At 43.7% G+C, this 25,410-nt stretch overlaps 1 protein-coding gene across 1 annotated transcript in view; it reads right to left on the bottom strand.

Annotated features, from left to right (window-relative positions):
- The window catches only part of notch3 (notch receptor 3), a 38,444-nt gene extending 17,538 nt beyond the window's left edge, over positions 1 to 20,906 (bottom strand). The window contains exons 1-8 of the mRNA XM_079519531.1: positions 20,615 to 20,906; positions 19,116 to 19,188; positions 2,937 to 3,079; positions 2,395 to 2,730; positions 992 to 1,114; positions 670 to 903; positions 383 to 538; positions 65 to 250 (exon numbers count right to left, since the gene is read on the bottom strand). Of these exons, the coding sequence (XP_079375657.1) occupies positions 65 to 250; positions 383 to 538; positions 670 to 903; positions 992 to 1,114; positions 2,395 to 2,730; positions 2,937 to 3,079; positions 19,116 to 19,188; positions 20,615 to 20,678 (1,315 nt within the window). The 5' untranslated portion in view covers positions 20,679 to 20,906. The remainder of the gene's footprint in view (positions 1 to 64; positions 251 to 382; positions 539 to 669; positions 904 to 991; positions 1,115 to 2,394; positions 2,731 to 2,936; positions 3,080 to 19,115; positions 19,189 to 20,614) is intronic.
- Positions 20,907 to 25,410: the final 4,504 nt, after the last annotated feature.

Raw genomic sequence — 25,410 nt, 5'->3', positions numbered from 1 at the left:
ATAAAAGTACAAATTGAACAGCAGAACCACTGGGTGTCAGCAGCCAGCAGGATGGGGTACGTACCTGGCATGCAGATGCAGGTGAACTCGCCAATGCGATCCAGACAGGTGGCATCATTCTGACACGGCATGGACAAACACTCGTTGATGTCGATCTCGCAGCGTGGCCCGGCGTAGCCTCTGCCACACTGACACTGGAAGGAGCCCTCCGTGTTCACACACTTTCCAAAGTGTTCACATGGGTTGGCGCCTTGTTGGTGGAGAGAAAGAATGAAAACTGAAATATGAGAAACGCACTAGTAACACACCAAAGTGAGAGAGACGCAAAAGATCAGGCACGGTACAATTTCCGCCAAGGACGTTACCATGCATCAGGACTCACCAATTGAACACTCATCCATGTCCTGATTGCAGGCCCCTCCGACAAAGCCGGCAGGGCAGGTGCAGATGGCACGGCCGTTCAGGGGGTTGGTATCACATACCGCACCCTCATTGCAGGGGTTACTGACGCACGCATCATCGAGGTGGCACAGCAGACCTGATTGGGTTGTGGAGAGGTGGAGAGATGTCAATATGCAGCTCACAAATCTAACAAATCAAATCAAATGAAAATCAATCGACTTGGGTCGACGAGGTGCCACCGCAGACGGATGACATCGGCTGACTCACCAGTCTTTCCCACAGGGCACTCGCAGAAAAAGGATGCCACACGGTCGTGGCAAGTGGCACCATTGAAACAGACCGCGATGGCGCAGTCGTCGATGTTCTCGCTGCAGTCGTCGCCCGTCCAGCCGTTGACGCAGACGCAGGTGTGGCCGCCGATCGTGTTGAAGCAGGTGCCGCCATTGTGGCAAGCGTTGGGTTGCATGAGGCACTCGTTGACGTCCTCGGCACAGTACTGGCCTGGAGGAAGTGAACCCAATTCATTGAGACCCACTTTCCACATTTTACGTTTATATTAAAACAGGTGCATAATTGAGCGCCACTGTACCTGTCCATTCTGGAGGACACTGACAGTTGTATGTGTTGACTCCATCCACACAGATACCTCCATTCATGCACTTGTGGCCTGGACAGTCGTCCACGTTATTCTCACAGTTGTGTCCCTCAAATCCTGAAAGACGGAGAAAGCCGTTATGGCAGACAGTAGTGACAAAACGTTGAACTTGTTCTTTACAATATATTTGTTGTTCTGCACCGTGACGACGAGTTGAAAGAAAGTAGTGACGCATGGTTTTGCAAACTACACTTAAAGCTAAATGGGGATTTGTGGATAATTTCTTTCCCCACCAAATAGACATGCTGTTCCCAATCAACTAGTGTGATGTCCACACACACACACACACACGTCACACACACACACGTCACACACACACACACACACACACACACACACACACACACACACACACACACACACACACACACACACACACACACACACACACACAGAGAGAGAGAAGCGGTGTTTACTATACATCCGTGGGCCCCATTTCCCTCCACTAAACATGACCACTCATAACCCTTACTTAAAGTTCCCACAGTGGCGGAGGTATAGGCCAGAGGGGTCGGTACAAAGATTCAGTGGGTGTCTGACTGTTTACATCTTCTCATGGCGGTGGTTCCCACACCATGCCAGAACCAGGCATGACACCACTCCACTCCAGAGGTCCGCACTCCCCGCAGTGTTTGCTTGTTTTATAATCTCTCACAGTTTCAATGACTTCCTCTCTGGCAAGAGACATTTCCTGTCAACTCCCCGGAGCGAAACCAGAAGGCCCATAAAGTAAATTCCTCGTGTAGCGAAGAGTGCGGAGCGAAGGAGAGCACGGGGGAGCAAGACTCCTCGACTCTCCCACCCTCCCACCGCGCGCGCAGCTATTAATAGCAAGCCAGGAAGCTGACCTGGGACAGGGGAGTAAATCCCAGCAGCAACACAACGCTGACACCTACGTACGTCATCCGCTTGGGAGAACCCTAGTAGTGCCTATACTGCTTATGCTGGGGGAAATACTGGTCTCTGGCCAATGCAATGACTGTTCTCTATCTTTCTCTCTCTCTCTGTGTGTGTGTGTGTGTGTGTGTGTGTGTGTGTGTGTGTGTGTGTGTGTGTGTGTGTGTGTGTGTGTGTGTGTGTGTGTGTGTGTGTGTGTGTGTGTGTGTGTGTGTGTGTGTGTGTGTGTGTGTGTGTGTGTGTGTGTGTGTGTGTGCGTGTGTGTGTGTGTGTGTGTGTGTGCACACACGTGTGTAGGCCTGTCGCAATTATTACATAATCGTCTAATCGCAATTATTTTTGACACAATCGTAATTATCGGTTCCATGTTGAAAAATGTTCATACGTTAAACAAATCTGAAATAGCAGATCTATGTGTGTGTGTGTGTGTGCTTGTGTACCTGGCAGGCATGCACACTCATAGGAGTGGTCACTGGTCTGTCGACAGGTGCCCCCATTGAGGCACTGGGAGGGGGCACAGGGCAGGGTGGACACCTCACAAGTCCGCCCGCTGTAGCCAGGCGGGCACTGGCAGCGGAAGGACCCGTGGGTATTCAAGCAGAGGCCCCCGTTCAGGCACACGGCAGGCTTGTGGCACTCATCAATGTCGTTGCGGCAGTTCTTTCCCTGGAAGCCAGGTGGGCAGGAGCAGTTGTATTGGTTATTCCAGTTGGCACAGCGGGCTCCGTTGGCACAGGGACTCGTGGCACAGGCATCTATGAGGGAGCAGTCTTGGCCTAGAGATTCATGGGTGAATTGTGTTCGGTTAAAAAAGGGAAACACGGTCGTCTGTTCATTGACCAAATTCACACGGCTGGTGGTCATTTAGATTGTATGTACCCGACGTGACATAAGAGCAAAAGGTCTCCTCCTCGCTGTGTGAATACAAATGGTCAATGAGACAATTGTGCAAAATGTTATGTGTTTACACAGTCCGTCATACCTCTGTATCCTCTCTGACAAACACAGGAGTACTGTGGGATCCCCTTGGCCACCTGGCTCTTGCATGCTGCTCCGTTTAGACAAGGTGACCGGTGACAGGGGTCTGAGTGCTGACAGAGAGTACCGATGTAACCAGGCCGGCACCTGCAGAGAGCACGAGCACACACACACACACGCGCAAGTTAGAATGGCTTTGGCAGAACACAGGGCTGACAGACTGAGGCATTTGGGACAGATCTGTGAAACTACATCAGGCTATGCTGCAGCCAAAGCCCATGTGCTGTAGCTGCTGCTTTCCCACCATGTTCCTTAATATTCTGGGCTTTGGCAAGCAGGGGCCCCATGACACCTTGGCAGAGCCTGCTGCAGCTGACTCATAGCCTGGCACAAGTGGGACCTCTGGGCCCAGGGGTTGTATTGGGTGGGATTGCAAAAAGTAAAATAAAATAAAATAAAAAGAGTTCCCTCATAAATATTAACAATGCAACAGGTCTGTCAATAGACACATGCACACGCACGCACGCACGCACGCACGCACGCACGCACGCACGATTCAGAGAAATTTTCCCTCTTCTTGTGTCCAGCTGGAAAGCCTCACTTTCTCCATGGCGGCTCACATTCCTGCACCGTTACCGTTTTTCCGCACTCTAGCTCTCATTTCTGTCCTCGTATATTAAAAAGAACACACCCAGAAAAGAGCCGCCCTAATAACCTTGACACTGCCAAGAACATCTGACATTAGCAAGACTATTAAGACCATGAGGGCGTATGGGAGACAAACATCACACGTAAGCGCAACATCAGCGGTGGCTTTGGAATTAGTGTAAAGACTGGGAACTGGGAATAGACATAAAAAGGGGGGTTCCCTCCCCAGTTATTGTATTCCAATAAAACACTACATTATCTTGATGAAATACTGAGCCTGACCTAAAAGTACAGCGGCAATGGGAGGAACACATAAACAGGGTTTCCTATGGCTCTCTCTGGGGGGAGCTCGGACATGGTTTGGATCGGGGTCTGTTAAGGAGGCCAATGCAGGCAGGTAACATTACACCCACACTGGGAACCCCTGCCTGGGGACGGGCTCCCACTTCAAACAGGCCGTTTGATGCTGATGACAGGGCAGTGATGACTGGACTCTGGCCCTCCCTCGGGCCCTCTCTCCTCTTTCACCGGAGTGGAACCCCTGGGTAGAACCAACAATGGCTTTTCCTCTTCACTGTTATAGGAACACCAACATCACACTGTGGTGGCTCATCTTTTATTGTGCCTGGCTCCTTTGTGGCCACTCTCTCTCTCCTCCCCTTCCCTCAACCTGTTTTTTATGGCTCTCACTCGTGGCTGGGGCCCCGAGGCTGCTCCAGGTAGCATCTGAACATGATTCAGTGGTCCAGCCCTGCGCAGTGAAATCCTTAGTTGTCAATTTAGCTCAGGGGCCGGGTGTACAAATGCAACTCTGTGAGTGTACAAATGTAACCAAATGGACCCGTATTGGTTACATTTGTACACTTTCAGAGTAACAAAAGGATAAATTAACAATGGGGATTTTACTGTGTGGCTAAGTGCTGAGGTAACTGGTTCCTACAGACTTTTCTGCTCTGGTTCAGAAAAACAAAAGGGTGCTCAGTTTTCTTTGGGGTTCCTTTTTTTTTTTTTTAGACAGGGAAGCCACAGTGCCGAGCATTGAACGGACAGGCAACAAAGGCATACCCACAAGAATGTTATGTTACCCCATGCAGAAAGTCAGGAAAATGGCAAATAACAAAATGAAAATAAAAAAAATAATAAAAGTATTTATCTAACAATTGTTCAGTTACCGTACATGTGCTGGATTCAGTAAAACATCACTACACGGGAATGGTGTCAAAGTCAGTTCTGCAATCAATCCTAACCACTTGAACCCCTGCATCCTTCCTGCACCCTATACTGGGGGGAAAAGTCTGCAAAAATAGCAGATACACTCTACTCTACAAGCTCACAACTTGTTTGCTAGATTTTGTGTAGACGGAAAAAGCAGTCCAAGTACAGTTGAAACTCTGAAGGTCTGTTTTACTAAGAATAGAGGGTTGTTAAAGTAGCACAGCGAGATTCTCAGTGACAGTTCATCCATGTGTTCTAAAACAGCCGTTCTGGGACACTGTTTCCCAAACAGGGGTCCATTTTGTATGGGCCACGATCCGAGTAAAAATCCCATTTTCTTTTCCTACATTTAAAAGATTTTTTTTATATAAAGAAAAAGAAAACATTTTATACATTTTAAAAACAAACAAACAAATCTTAGGAATTCCATAAATAAATAAAAAATTATAGTCAATCTACAAGCCTGCAACGCAGCACGAAGCAACACGTTGTGCTCTTGTAAATCTTCTATTTTCACTAGTTTGGGTCCATCTAATCTCTCCTTTGCATCTCGACCTGAAAGGTTTGGGAAATGGGAACCACACTGCTCTATACTGACTAGTATTACTAGTATTACTAGTATTACTAGTATTACTATACTAGTGTCAGTATAGTTGGTGTGGGTGTAGCTGAGCCTTTTCTACAGTGAGCTAGTCTGTACTCATGGCAGCCTTCACCCGCAAGGCGACCCACACTGTGTAGAATAAAAGAGTTCATTCCAACTGAACTCATATTCATGTATGCTCTGAAAAAGGTATAATTGTCCTAACATTATTAATTACCACATGACCTTAACACATCATTATACAAAAAGTTGTGTTAATAAGTTGAAACGCCACTTTCCAATGAAACAGGTAAACCCGGGTTAGCGCTGTAATGGCATTAATTATCAATCTAATTATTGCAATAACCTGATTATTCCCAGTAATCAGGTTTATTATGCCTCAGCTACTACAGCTACTCTTCCATCTGCCAAAGCTTTCCACACACACACACACACACACACACACACACACACACACACACACACACACACACACACACACACACACACACACACACACACACACACACACACACACACACACACACACACACACACACACACACACACACACACACACACACACACACACACACACACACACACACACACACACACACACACGCTGAGAGGTCAGATGTCAAAGGTCTCCAGTCTGATTGTGATGATAATGTCAGTCAGGGCTGTAGCAGGGAGCGGTGTGGGGGTGGGGCTAGGGATGGGGGTGTCTGCTAGAGGGGAGAATGTCTTTGGAGGGTGGGGTTGTCGGAGCGCAGGAGGAGGGGTCTGGTTCATAGAGAATGTCATGTCATATTTCCTGTAATCCCTCGTCTCCTGCTCTGAAAACACTCGCTCCGAATCCCAGATCCCTGTTGCCGTAGCAACCTCACAGATGAACGAGCAAGCCTGACACCCTACCAATCAACCCCCCCCCCCTCCCCCCAGCCTTGGTCCCCTTGGCTATTTGTCATGGCTTGGCTGGGTTTATTTAGAGGCAAATTAACTATGTCTGGAATCTAGGGTGTCACCAAAAAACTGTTGTGGCACAAAGAGGTCTTTAGAAGGAACTGGGGATGTAAACTACTTAGGAAAGTACAACACAGACTGACAGTCAAACCCTCCCGACGTGCATTTTACACTGTGGCTAGTGTTGCCATGTCTGCTTATTATAAGCGACTTTTGGTAGATGCAGGTTGTGTTTTTTTGGGGCTCGTTTCTAAAGTGTAGTTGTTTATTTAGGCTTGTTTCCTAATGTTGTTTAAACCAGTGATTCTCACACATGTCAAGGACCTCCAGATGAATGTATTTGTCCAACTAAGGAAACATATTTTGTGCCAGGAACCAACATACAAGATTTGTGTTGTTGTTCAAATGTTTCAAAGAATATTCCATATTTTCAAATTTTCTAGTTTCTTTTGGGCTTGCTTTCATTGACCTGGTTGCTTATTTGTCTCACACAAACTGGCAACACTGACTGTGGCCATTTGAATGCTGAAGAAAGCCAGAGAGCAGCCATTTTTCCCCCCTTCTGGCCCGTTGTTCTCCTCCAAAGACTTGTCAGTACAACTCTCCGTGGGCGTAGAATAACTTATGGCTCCTTCTAGGAAGTGCTGTGCGCGCACGCATGCATGTACTTCTGTGTAAAGCACAAACCACACCAAAGGGTTGAGACGGGACGGTTTTAGCGTTCGTCCCAGCGGTGTGATATGTCCTGTTGCACGTCGAGCTAAGTGATTCAACTGGTGCAATTCAATGGCCCAAACCACACCAAAGGGTCGCCATGCAACTCCTCGCAACCGTTTGGTTAGTGAGTTAGTCGCACTTGGATCTTGAACAGGAGCGGTATAGGACATGTCAACGCGCCAAGTGCAAAGACGAGGCGATAAAGTTCCCTACTTTATCGCCTCGTCTTTGCACTTTACGAGGTCGAGCATTTCAAAGAATTTCGGTATTAGGAAAAAGGTGTGTGATCAAACATTCTTGAGTGTGTAAACAATATGTAGATGCATGTCATACCCGGGATTCAAACCTGTTGGGCGCAAGCCCGCTAACATTTCTACTGGTGCGCTACGGCAATGCGGCATAGAATTTGGCCAGCGGAGATATTACACTTTGGCCTTCATGTTCATGCAAAGCTTCTTGTCAACCAGTAGTCCTATCTAAATGTCTCAATAGAAGAGCAGGGAGAGCACCTCCAACAAGCACAGTTGTGCTAATTGTATGACACTGCCACTGGCATAATCTACCATGCAGATTGGTTAAAATAACATTTTATTAAAAAAGGTATGGATTGCAGCCTCAACTCTGAAATTGCCAAATTGACCAGCATGGGTTTTTCGGTGGACAGATTTATACTGCGTACGTGCATACAAGCTGTGAGAATGGCCGTAAGAGGGAACATTGGAGAAGTTATTTGTCCTCCCTACAAACACACATTGGCCCGAGCAGCCAAAACACATTCTTTTGTCTAGACCTGTACCATTGCCAATATGCTACTCCCATAATAACACATAAGTCAGAGCTCTATCAGTGCAGAGGCTGTGGGAGAGACGCTACTTTGTCCTGCTGCACCTGAGAATAGCCTTATCAGCCTCTTTACAACCTTGTGGATTCCACTGGCTCTGGGAACAGCGGGGCAGCAGGAACTGTACTTTCAACGCGGGGCCAGCCCTGTTTGTGGTGAACGTGGACGGCAGGTGTGAGCCGCTGTTGTGCAATACTAGGCCCCTGAGTCACAGTTTGTGAGTGTCGACTTCTGACCTTAGAGGAAGAGAAGTGCACCAGACTGGGAGGGGTGGGGGTGGACTGGGGAGGCAGGGAGGGAGCCTGCAAGGGGATGGCCAGGGTGGGTAATCTCCTCACGTCACAACACACATGAAGGCCTCCACCAGCTGCAGGCGCGGCACCATGCATCTGTCCACATCTGTCAGTGAGACTCTGGGCGTCTGGCATTTGGCTGCTCTCTCTGCCATGCTTTTACGCTAGAACAGCACCGCCATTGTGCTCAGAGAAGAGCAGAGACCAACCAACAACACACTTGGAGGCCACAGCACACGCAGTCACGCACACGCACTCAAGATATAGGGAGGATATGGAGGACATTTGCATGCAATGTGCGTTACTCTACACACCTGGGGCATTAAGCAAAAGGCACCACTGCAAAGCAAACACAACACTGTTCACACATGCAGCAATCACAACACGCCCAAACACAAGCAAAAACTTACAACCAGCTTTAGCTTCTGTGGAAGGGTAGCATTGTGAACCCGCAAGAATGGGTGGGGATCCACTGGGAAATTACAAAACAAGGGAGAATGAGAGCACAACAATGACATCACTTTGACACCTTCATAAAACGATCCTCGTGAAAGCCATGTGTAGGAAGTGCTTGTAGTTGTTAACACTTGACTTCAGACATTCGCCCGGTCTACTGTCATTTCTATTGTGTTGTCGTTGCAACCGTGCGGTGTGTCCCCCCCCCCCCCCCCCCTCCCTCCGATAAAAACCTTTTGATTTATGTGTGTGAAACTTGCCACTCACACCGAGTGTAACACAATGCCACTTTTCCTGTGCTCTGGGTCATTGGTGGCAGCAGGTAACCCGAGCTCATCCCCTCTCAAACAATAGCTGCTACTCAGCCAGGGGTCAGAGGGCAGCTCACCTGTGGAAAGAGAGGCTGTAATCTCTGACACGGTTCATACACACAGTCATGGTCCACAAAGTAATAACTACAGGAGTCCCCTCCCAGGTACTGAGCCACATTCCTACCACAAATGAACGGTAAAACAAAAAACAGGACGAGACACCGACCTACATCGGTAATCTTCTCATTCAGAATGGAAATGCAACCTCTCAACCTTTCTGGGTTAATAATACCTAATGGAACTTTTAATAACACATTTTCATAACCCCCCCCCCCTGCCCAAATTCCTGCATGAACAAAGCCTACTTCTGCCAGACTCAATCCATACTGTCACCGCATTGCCAAAAACAGCCCATCCACCCTGAACAGCCTCTCCTCTACTCCTCTCCTCAACTCTCTCCTTTCTCAGCTAAGAGCCAGGTTTGGGGTCTGGTAGTGGTGGTGGTGGTGGAGGGGGGGTTGTGTCCCAAATAAAAGAGCTAAAGTAGTCAGAACCCCTTTGTATGTGAAGGTGGGGGTGGGGTGGTGTTGGGGGGGCAGTGACCCAAACAGCCAGTCTTTCAGGCCTGGGCTTACACGGACCAACAGGCCTGGGCTGTAACCTGGCAACAGTAACCCACGGTAGGACAGAGGGAAAGAGGGGGTTGTTGTCAGACAGGGTTCCATGAGGACAGTTGGGGCACTTGAGAGGACAGATCCCTTGCATATGCAGGTAGCACTCAGCGCAGTGTGGGACCAATTCAAACCCATAATGGAGTACGATCAGTCCTAAAAAGCAGTGTGTATAAGCATTTCACAGTTTAAAGTCCAACATTTAATAGAAGAATGGTGCTTAGACAGACAATGGCGGTATTGAAATGTCCTGAGGGAGGCTTTTTCGTGCCCCCCTTCCCCTTCACTGCATGAATATTAACCATGTGAACATCAAGACAATTAACCTTCGCTAAGAGGAAACTAAATATGAATCTATACAGAAAAGTAAGGCAACCTGCCTTACTTTGCCACCCTTCACCTCTGAGAGATGTGTACTCACACACGCAGCATAATCACTCTAGATATATACTGTATAGATATAGACACTTTATACTTGTACTACACATGCACACAAGTGCATGTGTACTTGTGTGCACACAAGTCTACATGCACTACTCTACATGCACACAAGTATTACTTGTACCCACTACAAGCAAAGTAAAGGTATTTCCCTGACTTTGGGGAATGCTCAAAAGTTGCCACTGTGAAATCTTGCACCTTGATGCGAGAAAGAGGTCTGCTTGCTAAACAAACAATTACTTACTGTGCTGCAACTGATCTGACAATAAATTAAGAGCACACTTGTACTCCACATTTCTGTTGATACACTATCTGCACAAATGTGCCTAAAATGTCAACAGATTTATGGAAAAATACTCCCTGACATTTCTGAAATAGCAGAGCTTTTGCCTATAACCACATTGCATGAATCCCAGGGTTGAGGTCTTTCAGAGCATTCTTCAATGAACTCGACCACAAAAACCCCACCCCACCACCTAAACTGAACCAGACTTCTGGAAAACTTTGAAATTTTAAAGAAGGTTTTTCACCCAAACATAAAAGATATAGTGCCTTGGCATTTCTCCAATATGTTGGCGCATGTCCAATTACATACTTTCTAAAATGACATTACCATCACAAAGGATATGACTAAGGCCTTCCAGCCGGTGTCCATATGGTTGATCAATTCAGTGAATAATATCTGCCGCAATATTAATATGGAGTATGTTACCGTGACGTGGAACTGTATCTTGAAAGAACCCACACGGACAGTTTGCCAATGTTGACAGAGGCCGTCATACAAATTGACTGAGAGCTGTTTGCACAAAGTCTCACACATATCCGTGGTCCTGAAAGACCCGGGTTTGTTTATAGGGCACTGGCAAACTTCTACAGCGATAAGCTAGTAGGGAAGAATGCTTGGAAAACTGCCAAGGAATGTCCATTATCTCGACCACTGTCACCCATAAACCACTGGAAGAGTTTACGATGAAGGTGGTGGTCGTCTCTTATCTCACTCAAACATCTTATTTAACCCCAAAGCAGATAACTTCCATGTGGTCATTCAGCTTCATTTCCCAAGTCGAGTATCCATGCCTGATCTGGGTCTTGCATTAGGGAGGTAGTAAATATCGCCTGGCTAAATCAACACGTTTCTGGAAAACTGTGATTCTCTTCCTGCAGCATTCACAGAAAAGAGCCCATCCCTTCCTCTTCTGCCATGAAGGGTGGGAGAAACAGGGGGAATTTGGCTGGGTTGTGAGGACGGACCTCAGTTATTCCAATCAGCCATGCTGCCTACATGTGTCTTTAGAAGTCATTGTCTCCCAGATGAGTACAAACAGTCAAGGGATAAGACTTCAGACGGAGGCTTATCCCTATCTAAGCATGAGGTTCAGACATACGCTGGCTACCAAAATAACTAATAATACACAAATCATGGCGTTTCCTTCCTCTGCCGGCTACATGGTAATGGAAAGTCTGACAATTATTATCTAGCAAAGCTGTGTGTGCACGCGCGCGCGTGCGTGCATGTGTGTGTGTGTGCGCGCGCGCGCACAGGCATGTGCACGTGTGTGTTTGTGTGTTAACACATTTGCACTTAGGCCTTTCCAAGTTCAAGTAATAAATCTTGGGGAACAGTAGAACAGTAGAAATGCAAGCATGTGTGGTTAGAAACACGCACGGAATCAAATGTGAAAAAGCATGAGAATGTTGATGAATGTTGATGGAGTATGGAGACTGGTGCATTGAATTATTTGAATAAGCTGCTTAAGCTGCCGAAATAGATGGGATGTACGTAGCAAGAGAGGTCAGAAGGCACCACTTCCTGTGATGGGGCCTGGGAAACGCAAATCCTGGTCCCCAGTCATGACCCAGGATAAGTGGGGATGACAATATCCGCCTGCCCCTATCATAGTTTGACCTCAAGTCACATACTGCTCATCTCTTGTCTGATGACGACCGTAGAGATTCTCCCATGACTCCAAATTACTCGATCGGTGATCGGCAATTTACCCTTTTATCTGGAGAAATCGTCTTGTACCATTTAAGTGGTATAAAAGTCAATCCGATATATAGTATAATATAATTTTGCAACTTTGTGACAGGCCCCACACACATACATATAATCATTTTGGAAATATTCAAATTTTCCCCTTACGCACAAGATCGGTATCAGCTGATCATGAGAAAAACAATCAGTGATCGGTCCCAAAAAACCTACTACTAGGGCTGGGCGATATGGAAATAGATGATATTTTTTACAAAATATGTCAATATCGATAATGTGATGATAACATACATTTTCTTAACTTTTTTTTTAATTTATAATTTTTATCCCACGATTTTGTAACCCATTTTTTCACCCAGTGTCAATTATCTAATGTAATCCTGGTCTCCACATCCTGGTCTCCACACAGCAACGGCCTGACTTCATGCTTCCTTCAATACATGAGCATCCAAGCCGCTTCTTTTCACCTGACGGGAGTTTTCCCGGTTTGACGTAGCACGTGGTAGGAACACGTTATTCCAACCAGTTCTTTTCCCCTCCATCAGGCACTCCGGGCTGGCCAGGGGGAGGCAATTTAGAGACCAGGATTACTGCGCGCTTTTTGTGGGGGTACTAGTACCTACCCTAGGGGACGCAGGGAGAACATGCAAACTCCACACAGAAAGGTCTTTTTGCCAAGTTTGCCAACCCTATTTTTCTTCTTAACGTATTGACCATCTTGTTTGTGGTTCATTGACTGTTTGTCGATAGCTATAGCAACCGGGAGCTAACCAGATGATAATGAAGACAGCAATCTTTCATAATTCAATATAAAACAAAAAACTTGTTTAAGTATCACATGGCTTAAAGGAGTAGTTCACCCATAAAAAGGACTTATTTTCTATCAATTACACACCCCATGAAGCCTTGAATTCATGGAGATATTTCTGTTTTTGTCGCATTCCTAAGCCAATAATTTGGAGTCTCGACTCAAAGAATCTCCTACTGACGGATGACCCGGTCATCAAATTATTGGCTCAGGAATGCGAGTAAAAAAAAACTCCATGAATTCAAGGCTTCATGGGGTGTGTAATTAATAGAAAATAAATCCTTTTTTGGGTAAACAACTTTAGAACCAGGAAAAGACACCACTAATGCCATATCAGGATATTCAACATCCCAAAATCCCAGACGATTTCTTATCTCATATCACAATATTGATATAATATCAATATGTTGCCCAGCACTAAGCCCTTCTGATCTAAATCCATTTACACGCTGCGTTAGTTGTCCTACCGGACACTGACATGATGGATGGCTCCATCTGCCTGTCAGGATAACATGACTGATATGCGCTATATGTTGGCTCACAAAATGGCAGAGGAAACTAATTGCAAGTCAAACAAGTCATTCCAAACATCCCATTCTCAAAGAGACTAGGTTGATGGCATTGTCTGGGGCATTCCTGAGCATGCTGCCAGGGTGAATTGATGGGAGGCTGCACGGTACAATAACCTGAAAGCAACAGGGGGGCAGGAGGAATCTTACTAAGCATTCCTCGCTAAGCCACCATAAAGACACCAAAGACAACACTAGCCCCGAGGTGCTCTGGACCAAGACAACAATATAATCAGTGTCTCTCTTTGATGCCATCTCTCAGTAAATATGTCCCTCGGAATGTGTGCAAAATCAGCCCTTCAAGGAGAAACCTATGCTAGCTCAGGAGTGATGCATCAGAGAGATTTAGTCTCAGATATAAAGTGAATGTAGAATCAATTAGGGTTGGACAATTAATCAGAAACATATCAAAACCGACATGTAGAACCAATAACTGAATAATCGGTTTTGGTTTTATATATTTTGTATATAAACTCACAATGAGTGACGTGTTGTGAGCTTGTATTGTACTGCTATTTTCACTAGTAATTTTATTTAAAATGTTTAATTGTGGAAGTAGTGTTGGCAAACAATAGGCTACAATAGGAAATCACATGGATCACTGTCCTCACTGAAGCATGTCACACTCGATCAAAATAATTCCTGGGATCCCTTAGATGTTATGACATTTGTTAGCAGAGTTCATTATTTTGCTTGTTGAAACAACTAATATGACAACGCTACTCTCCTATAGAAATAACAAATCCAATGCAGCACAATGTAACACTGATTATGTGCGCCATTGGCAGCGGAGATGTAGTCATTTCTAAGCCTGAGAATTGTAGTCGATTTGTAGGGGACCTTTTATTTTCTTACACTTTGGATAAAGTAGTACTTTTTCACTGTCGGTTGATGCTTCGTAACCATATCCACATTTTATTTTTTTGTGAGACAGTTCAAAAGTCTATTTTGAAAGAGAATAAATCGTCATGACCCATGGGGCGTGTTTTTCCACGCCAGACTTCTGTACTCTATATATATTTTATATTGTCCATATTGCTTATTGCCTTTTCCTAGCCCAGAAGTGATGCAAATTACACACAAACAAAATATTCTCACAGAGAGACAACAGCACTGCACTGGCTTAAGTGTCTGCTCCCTATCAAACTCAAAGCTGTCTTCCTCCATCATGTCCGAAGAGGCTGGGAGCTGCCATAGGGTCATTAAAACACAACACTCACAATTTATAGGCTCACTCAGTTACTGAGGTCAAGGCCAGGACATTAATAACATACAGAGGGCCACTGTATCCAATCCGCTGGGCCTCACACAGTGAAAAATATTCTCCGTCATTTCCATTCAGTGCAGACGAAATGATGGGAACGAGTTGCTCATAATCTGCGATTTGCTGCTGTGTGAGATTTGAGCGACAGAGGCAGAGAGATGAGCCATTGGAGTCAGACAACATGCGGAGACAAAGAGTGATCCGTGTTGCTGTTGCACTGTGAGAGAGGGACCATGTGCCGGGGAGACCCGTGGGCTACAGGCTCCATAGCTCCACGAGCTTGTCTCTCGCAGCATGGGAGCAGCAGACTACTCAATGGCAGCACCTGGCCTTACGCTTCCCTTTTGTCAAGATCTGACTTCACTGGATTACCATCACAACATCCACCAGCTGTCCTCTACGCAACCCCCACACCACTCAGCTCCCTTATACCCCATCACCACCCTCCGCCCAATTCTTCCAGCTGGATCCTCTCTGAATGACACCCTCTCAATCTGCCTAATTATGTCCCCTCCAGGCTTGCCACCAAGGCCCTCACCAGGGCAGCACATTCCACACACAGGGCGGAGCTTAAGCCCTTGGCTCTTCAACTGGACTTCCTGACTGCTCACCTAGCGAGCTGTGCTGTCAGTAACACGCTCAGTGCTTCCCTGTCAAGTGCAAAAACTTTCCCTGTGGACACCAGGAGTCTGTGACATGATAAAAGCACGGGACACGGGGAACACTTTCCCTATATTAAAACCCAACTGTTAATCGGAAAGAAAACCTACTGAAATATTATTGCGACAGCACGTCGCATTTACTATGAAAACATGCATTTCCCGTCAGTCCATCCGTCCGTTAGTCACCCCACGCCTCCATATATGGTCATGCCTTGTGACATCTCGTGACATCAAGTGAAATGATGTGACACCACGTGACATCATCAGGGATCTCCATATATGGGCATATATGTAGTCGCGGCGTAGACATTGACAGGGGTCCTGCGCCATATATGGGAATGTCAATATATGGCCATATCATTTCCTGTTAGTTCGTTGGTTCATTCATCACCTAGATCTGCATATATGGAGCCGGTCAGCAACTCTACATCTGACCACATACCTCAAACCCTTAGATCTCCATATATGGAGCTGACCTGTTCTGAAATTCCATATGTTGATCCTTCCCCACCCGTCCTTCCTGTTCTGACATTCCATATGCTGATCTGACCTCATCAAACCCTGTACACTCAAGACACGCTTCATATATGGCCAGTACAGAATTCATTGCCTATGTTGATCTGACCACCCACCATGCCAAAGCGCCAGCGCTCACCCAGCAGTCTGCCATCACCCAGGCGGATGCGTGCACGCCCTCAGGGCGTCCTACTGGTTAAATAAAAAGTAGTATAACCTAAAACTGATATCATATAGGCATGTAACGATTCACTCGACTAACGATATTTCACGATTATTTTCCAAACAAATTACAAAAAAATTCTCTCAAATCCAGTATTTTAATTTAATTTTAATTTTCTTCTCTTATGGTCTTTTCAAATTTCAATACAGTAGCAAATGACTGAAAGCTGGTTTTATCTGCCTCTGCTGTAAAATCGTCACCAGTTTGAATTGATTTTAATCAATTTACGATATATTGATTAGTTACATGCCTAATATCATGTAATACACCTTTATTCATGGCATTATTAATGGAATACATTATTCTTCTTCTTTTATCATTCTTTCAAACCTATCTCACGCCCTAACCCCAGGTGATTTTTTAAATATTTATTTTAATATTATTGCTCAATGTATTCCTTTAATAATTCCATTAAAGGGTCTTCTTGTGTGCCAGTGCTGTTGTCCAGCGTACATACACCACTGTATAGAACTTTGTAAACCTAGTGTTGGAATCACAGGACAGCCATAATATCTCATGACTCCCAAACTCCCATGCACACCAATATATTATATATTGAAATTCTTTATATAGGAATAACCCCTTGAGATACAGTATCTCGTTTTCGAAGATCAAAAGGTCAAGCTGAAAATTTTTACTATTTTGTAACAGTTGTACCCCGAATTAAATGAAAGCTCAGGATTTTACAGTGTACTTGACGATAACTTTGACACTTACATCTGAGAATAACAAGTACAGACACCACATCTATGCAATGAAATGCACCTGCTTGTTCACCTTGTATGGATGGAGGCGACATCATCATCACACTGATGTTCACCAACATCACAACCCTTACTTTACAGAGAATTACTCTGTAATCTCCTATGAGCAACTCTGGCCAGAGACCTTTACTCAGTTAGCAGTGCTACAGCTACGGTCAGGAAAACAAAGTGACTTGGTTGGGAAAAATAGGATTCAGACAAAGACAGCTTTGTGAGGTTTCCTACGCTACGGGCAAAGTGTAGTATTAATTTCTTGTTTGCCAACATGACAGAAGATACATTGGTATCTGGGGCAGGGACAATGACATTTGCCATACACACAAAATATTAGCGTCACATGAGAATTTACTTGCCGCAAGAAAAAGAAAACAACACCCTGGTTGCGCAACTTCAGAGAGCACCTCTAAATCTCTATACCGAACTAAATCACCTGTAAATTTAAAGCACATCTCAAGTATTCCACGAGCTCTCCAAATTCCAAATCCTATGCCAGTACCGGTATCTATATCTGCATTTTCTCGCTTTGTTTCTGCTCGATATCTGCCTCACTTTGCCTTGGTCATTCTTCTCTCCCCGTCTCTCGATGGTGCCAGGTTACATCCAGGTATCTGGTGGAAGAAAGGATCTTTTCTGCTGCTTTGGATCTCCTGTTACGCTAGGCTCCCATGGGAAGGGGTGGGGTGGCTCCACCACTCACCTCTCTCTAGGACTGGCCTGGCCACTCTCATGTGGCCATGCTCGGCTCTGCTCCGCTCCGCTCCACTGCCCTGCCCTGCCATGGTAGTGGTAGTGGTACTCTTACCACCACGCTGTGTGGTATGACATTTGGTGTCCCCTTTCCATTGGAAATCCCTTTCCTCGCACTTTAGTGCTTCTTGTTGTTGGCACTGAGCCAGCAGAGTAATTACACATGAAAGGCTACCACACCCCTCACATACACGCATGTACACAACACACACAAGCAAAAAATAAAATAAAAAGCAATACAATGCCACAAACTCAGTATTTTGATTCCTTGGTCAAATCAAGCCTTGATTTCTTACAACTCTTTGATAATGTATACCCCTAGTCAAAGTTGCTGTTGTATTTCACCAGAGTAATTAATGATAACTATTGGAGGGGATAAGAGATAAGAAAAGAGACTTGTAAAATCTGTATTTATAAAAGTATAATCATAGCTTATGAGCTATGATTATATATTTACTTCAGCACACTTAGCTTTAGCTAATGATTGAAAAATAGAAACTTGTGGGCGGTAGCTACCAGTTGTAAATGTATTTGAGTTACTCATTGGCTATCCACACACCACTGTTGAAATGTTATAATACGGCATAGAGACCCTTCATGTGATACATTATTTATTATTACGATTATTTCCAGGAATGTCTACTTGTTTTGACCAGTAGGCAGTAGAGTAGGGTCATAGTTGGAGAATCGACAAGCCAATAATTATTTTTTTACTGTACTGTAGGGAAGCAGCTGACACCAAAGCGATTATTGTTTCACCAATTGCACAGAGCTACAGTCTCCCATTCGAAAGCACTCATGAATGTTTTCTTGGCTAAATGCTCTAATGACCCCCAGGAAAGCAACTCTAGGCTATTCAGCTCAGCTATTGAAATAGTCTCACATGAAAAACAAAGAACCTCATCACTGTGAAATGTATCTGATGTGAGCTCAAAATGTAAAAATATATATATTATATTTTTGAGGGAAACTATACACTTGTACTTGTACTGTACTGTGCCGGCCATTACAAATAAACCTGACTGAACTGAATAACAGAATGTCTAAGTCCGGGAAATGCTCATGATACCAGGAACAAAAAATTAGTCATGCTATGTGAGTATAGCTTAATACCGTAATTTATGTTTAACAAAGCTCTTCAACAGGTGCAAGAGAAATGAGTGTGTCAGCCAAACATGTTGAGGCTGGTTCATGCAACCTGCTGTATTTCTCACATGAGCCAAGTAGAACTAGTCCTTTAGACCCATCTTACATCATGTTTGACAAGATCTGAATCTTAATTACCAATACCAGCCATTGAAACAATCGAATAGGCTATAGTTTGATTATTGTCAGACAAACAGTGCACAAACTTCTATAACTTTAGGGACTTTGAAGTGCCCTAACATGTTGGGTTTATGCTCAATCAAGGCATATTTTTTCAAAGCAGGGGGTATTCCTAAAAGAAAGGGTCAGAGGTCAAGCTTACAGACCATATCAAGAGTGTTACACTTACATGCATCGAGGAGATGAGTCTATGCATGTCCCTCCATTTTCACAAGGTCTGTGTGTATCCAAGCAGTGAAACCCTGTGGAGACACAAGAAATTAATTAAGGAGGACATAGACTGGCGCTCCACAGGTGGATGCCAAATTACTTGAGGTCATCCAACATGAATTACATTCAGAGCTGGTCTGGTCCAAAGATGAGAGTGTGGGCCTAGACAGACATGTACAGTCGTTTTGAATCTTCTGGTGCCTATAGTTCACCCCTAGAGTTTATCTATGCTGTTGTTGGTATAAAAATGTTTATCTCATTATGTGGCCTATTCTGTAGACACTCAAAGATACTATTGTTTCTTGGTGACTTTCTCAAACACACACAGATTCACTTTTCTCTATCTGGTAATAACATTTATAATATGGTATTTTATTTGGCTATAGAATAGGAATGTTATTTCACTTTAAAAGTAGATTCAACACATGTGTTACAAACAATCCAAGTGTTTATTGTATTTAATGCAATTGATAGGCTATCTTGTTCTGGCTGTCATTACAAGATACTTTTTTAGGGGTTTTAAAGCTCTTTGTTAAAAAAAAAGGAGGGAGGGGTAAAAGTTCTGGCCCATCGCTCCTTCATTAACAAATTCTCACCCTGCCCCCACAAATCATTCAGAACACTGAACACGAACTGTTGTTGTTGGGCCTGAAAGTGTCTATAAGCGATATAAAAAATAAAATAAACGAAAAACGTGAGGGAAAAAAATAAATAAAAATACTACTCAGTTCAGTGGCCTGGGGGGGGGGGCTGTGATTGCCGCTGAACTGAAGTGCGCTGGTGTTTGTTCACTTCGCTCCCACGGTGTGTGATCAGCCTCTGAGAGAAGCCAGAGGCACAGGCGGGCAGCAACAAAAAGAAATCACAGAAATACTGCCGGCAGATGGTCAGATGAAACCTGTAAGGCAAAACCTATTTTCCTAATTCCTACACAGCCTCACCAGCACACACTCTTATTTAGCAAACCCCCCTTTGAAATGTGTTTATGGTGAGGTTGGTTGACATGTGATGCGATGCATGCAACGTTCTTCTTCTTCTTGTCCCATGGCCATCATCATCACACTTGTTGGCTGTGATGTCCACCGTAGTTGAAGAAGCGAAACTGCCCCCACAATGCAACGTGACGGCGGGGGGCGAAATTGCCTTGTGTGTGTTGGTGTTATGTTATCTCTTGAAACCGGGTACCTCAATCCATTTGAACTTTGCCCGTTAGAATCACCACGTTATTATTATGCCTGTTTTAATACATGGACGCAATTTGAACCGTATAGCGGGTGAAATGCAGTGGCGAGCCACGCTGGAGGAGCAGTGCGCACCGGTGGTGATCATTAAAGGACAGCGTTATCACCGGACAATGGGGCTCTCTGCTGTCCAGACATGTCTGGTTAATGTGGGGGAAAAACTACTTGTACACAAACAACTGTCAATGGAAGCTTTAAAAAGGTTAACAAGGCTTACCTTCGCCATCATGAATAAACAGTAGAAATAAAAAGATTATCCATGGAATAATATTCCCTTCCATTTCGGTGGAAAAGTTTCCAGGCGCTTTAGTGGTAATATTAGCAGTAATACATCCTTTGGAGGTTCACAAAGAGATATGAAAGTTCCGAGATGGACACGGAATCTTCATTAAGTTATTTATTTTTTTGTAGCGAAAAAACCAAGCAAAAACACCCCCCGAAAGTTTAGGTCCAAATCCCCGTAGTAATATATCCAGTCCGCAGCACGGGCACGGCTGCTGTGCGTCTTGGTAAACCTCCTCAAACTTTTGAAAAACTTTCTTTCACTCACACTCACTCTCTGGTCCGAGGTGGTATTACTCCGCCTCCTTTTTCCCATTCTAACCACCCCTTCGATGGGACATCGGGCCTATTCCGCATTAGACGAAATAGTCCTTTATACAGAGAGAGTGTAAGCTACTTTATGAGGAGGGGGAAGAAAAGTCCACAATTTTGACACCACTGGTATAGTAGGTCTGGCAAACTATAATTTACAGAATAATTACAAATAATTGATAATTTGACATTTGAACTAATTAAAGGTGAAAAGTGATTTTGGGATAAGTGAAGTGTTAAAAAGCTCTATATTGTGATAGTACTCATTGCTATAGATTGTTTGTTCCGTAACAGGAGTCTCCATGTCTTCCCAGCTTTTTATTAAACAGAAAATGCATTTTCAGGTCGGGATACCAATTGTATCCAATCAGGATAGAAACAAAATTGGAACTGGAACACTATCAGAAATGAAGCTGATAAATGGCTACTTTCTCCTGATTGGCTGAAATTCTGTCACCTAAAATGTATTTTCTGATTATATTAAAGAGCTGGAGAGAGACAGGGACCTATGTTATTGATCAGAATATAGTGATTCAACCTTTTAACAAAAAACTTTTTGTTTACCCTCACCCTACCTTTAAGTCAAGTGACATGATACACCAAAGTAACATTACCTGTTACAGTTACAATTCTTCACTTTTGGATGTTGAGTTTGTATTCGTTCATTTCCAATTCACACATATAGTTGTGTGAATTAGGAGCCATTTTAAATAATAGTAATACACAGGGTGGGGAAACTTGATGATACTACAATACAACCTGACTCACTGTTAATAATCATTCAAACTCATCATCACATGTTTACACCAAGTATAAGGGACTGGGTGATATCATATGATTTAGTTCAAGGTGCCCATGACTAGTTACATTGTTAAATAAAGAACAAGAATAAAAGCACTGCTTCCTACAACACTGTTTCCTACAACACTGTTTTTTCCTACAACACTGTTTTTTCCTACAGGTTGTAGGAAAAAACAGTGTTTTTAGGAAACAGTGAAAAGGAAGGTATAAACGTATAGTATACAGGCACAAAACTGATACTGAGGTATTTGGACAAATAATATAGCAGGTACAAATAAGTTGTCCTCAGTCTGTTGTGCTTATTATCTAATGAAGCATATTTTTTTTGTATTATTGTCTATACATAAAATATATGAGGATGTATTGTCAGACATGAATGTATGATATTTAAGGACATACAGACAGTAGGCTATATGCAATCTTATAGACCACACAGTCTTTGTATAGCCAGCCTGGTACATAAGATTAAATATAGCATATCTCTGCTGTCCATGTCCAAAATATTAACTTTTCAGGAAATGAAAAAGACAACATGTTTTTAGAACAACACAATGCCTCATCAAAGTTAATCTTTTTACCCAAATACAGCTCAAGTGGAGGTTTTTGACCATTCAACTATCTCCATCCATAGTTGGAGTTAGGTGGTTTGACCGACAGTTTGAGGATCCAGAGTTAGGACTTAGGAGGCATAGTTAGAAGTACCACTTCACCACTTTTAAACCTATCTTCATATAATAGGTCCTCACTAATAATCATGATAAAAATAAATTCAACTCAGTCTGTCTCATAGGAGGGCTGTGGGCAGTTCAGAAACCCGTCCACCAGTGACATCATCGATGGGGAATCCAAGCTAATAGAAACTGCAGGCTTTCTAGTCCTGAAAAGTTGCAATGCAAAAATGGAAGCCACGATAATGAAAATCTAAACATTTTTGTAAAAAAAAATCTTGTTAAAAAAAACTGCCTAACGATGATGTCACTGGTGGACGGGTTTCTGAACTGCCCACAGCCCTCCTATGAGAAACATATTAGTGAGGACCTATTATATGAAGATAGGTTGAAAAGTGGTGAAGTGGTCCTTTAATCATCCCATCCCTAAATGTATCCAAAACACATCAGAATATAAAACTGCCATATTGGTTTAGAATAGGTGATTTTCTTACTATCCACAAAAAACAGCTACTTTTAAAAAGAAAAAAGTAATTCATGTTTACACAGAGGTGGAACAAGTGTCCGTGTTATGTTAGTCAGTCACCCTTATATCTTCTAGACTGGAGTGTGTCTGTGCAAACAAATGATGTGTTTGTTTGTGTGTTTACATTTGATGCATCACCGATAAGAGACTGAACGTTGTTTACATAATGAAAATGAGAGCAACATTCTGCTATTCCCTGGCACTGCTCATTGCTCACTCACACACTGCCTTTGCTTTTAGTTTAGCCTATGGCAGTGGACTGGTTTTCTGCAGCCTGCATATAGAGCTCTGGTTGTTCTGCAGCACAGAGCAGAGCCAGTCGCTTACAAGAGACAATAGCCTTGATTTGAATAATAAAAGGAGACCGGCATTATGACACAGTTTCTCTCTGCAGGGAATAGAGATCGAGGGGGCAGCTTTCTAATATTCAAGCACCCCCCCCACCCCCCCCCCCTCCCCCAAAACTCCTTCGCCCCACAAAATGTGGTCCTGGCCTTGAATAAATTACAAGCATGGGTAAGGCCATTAATGTAGCAAGCTGGTTGGGAGTGAAGTTCGTTAGAGCTTGTGACGTCATCTATAGGGGTCGGTGAAAAGAGCTTGTTAGGCCCACCAGACACCTGCCTAATTTGGCACGCTGAAAATAAAAAATCTGTAACAATTTCATTGGCTGTTTTCCAAACTTGTGTATGGCATAATATGATTTTCTATAGTTCCGTCTCTGCAGCACTTGGATAGAACAGCAACAGATGGAAGATCATCCTTTAATTCTCAGCTGGATTTGTGAATGTGATTCAGAACTTCATCCATTATCCAACCCTATATCAGTGTTTATTGTCCGTCAGCATGTGAAAAAACATATGGTATATGTTTTCGTGTTCAACAAGTAGGCATACAAATCTGTGTTTTCATCTGGTCTTAAAGTAATTTATGCCTTGTAACTCAAGGGGTTGTGGCTGGTAGATTCCTCTACTCTGATTTCTGGCAGGTATTCGAGGTGTTCTGAGTCTTCCAGTTGGCGGTAGGCCCAGAGAAGGATATCTCACATTGTTCTGCGACTAGACTAGAGTTTTATCTCTTCATGGCTTCGTAACATTCTACAGTAGCTGTTGCTCATGTCTGGCAAAGGTCTCACAGCAGTGTTATTGCTGAGGTCATAATATGTCATATGGCATTAATGTACTAACTAGCACGCTTTAGTTGGCTAATAGAAGATACAAATGACACCTCATCCAGTCTTGAAGAATATTAAAGAAGGCATCACAGCTAATGGCTTAGCATTATGTTAAAATCTTAGCAATGTTCCTATCGTTACAAGACTCTGAGATATGTGTATGTCTTGTCCTCATATTGCTGCTGCTTTGTTATAATACCTTTTGCTTTTGTGGCAATCATTTCCCAGCAGGGGTATCATTAATGAATCATTATCATTGTGACATGATGATTGTCTTTATTATAAGGATTGTACTGTGGTGGTAGCCTATGTTGAATAGATTTTAAACTTATTTTTAACCACTGGCCAAAGTGTGATTGCAAAACAATTCCTGTAAATTACAAAAAGAAAACTGGAGTATAGAAGAGAGGAATTTTGGCCTGACTGAATGTAGGCCTATCCAGCATTTTTGACTTCTTGCAGTTCTACACTTCTTTTTTCCTTGTGAGGAAGTATTGCAACAATGCTACACCCTGCGGTTTCTGAGATCTTGAATCCCTCTGAGTAACCAGAGTTAGCTGCAGTAACATTTGAAAGAGTGATTGTGAAAGATCACCATGGTGACCTGTTTTCTTTACATTTAAGCAAAAAAAAAGAAAAAGAATGCTCTGCCTGAGATGTAAAGAAGGGTGATTTTCATGTAGTTGCACACAATTGATTGATTGATTGATTGATTGAAATATTTATTAACAGTTTGCAGAATTACAGTACATTTCAAGCACAACTCAATACAAAGACTAACTGTGAGTGGACAACCCAATAAAGCATTACTTGTTTACAAGAGGGAACACCTTCAATTCATCAACATTTAGAGACGTACAAATAGACACTTCTATATAGCCAAAGAACAGAACAGGAATTCATCATAAAGGAGGTAAAAAGGGAAAAGAAACATATACAGTGAGGGGGAAAAGGGGTGGGGGAGGTGGGGATTCCGATTTTACGGGCGCCAGTTTCGAATTGCAGCCGATCCGTAGGTGCCCTTTGAGAGCGGTTTTGAAGGGGTCGCAAGTCTCGCAACTAGCTGATCTCAAACTCACAACGCATCACAGTACAACACCTGTACTTGTAGATCAGCTATTTTCAGTGTGCAACACTGGTGTGTAACAAATCAGGGGTTAATTCCAGAAATTTGAGTTGAGAGACGAACAGAAAATTCCAGATCACCCTTTTTCTCTCTCCGATTTCTTCTCATTAGTAGAAATGCAAAG

The sequence above is a fragment of the Electrona antarctica genome, assembly GCF_951216825.1.
Source record: "Electrona antarctica genome assembly, chromosome: 14".
In the NCBI taxonomy this organism is placed as follows: domain Eukaryota; kingdom Metazoa; phylum Chordata; class Actinopteri; order Myctophiformes; family Myctophidae; genus Electrona; species Electrona antarctica.
The sequence above is the reverse complement of the archived record's forward strand: the minus strand, read 5'-3'. Positions and strand labels throughout refer to the sequence as shown.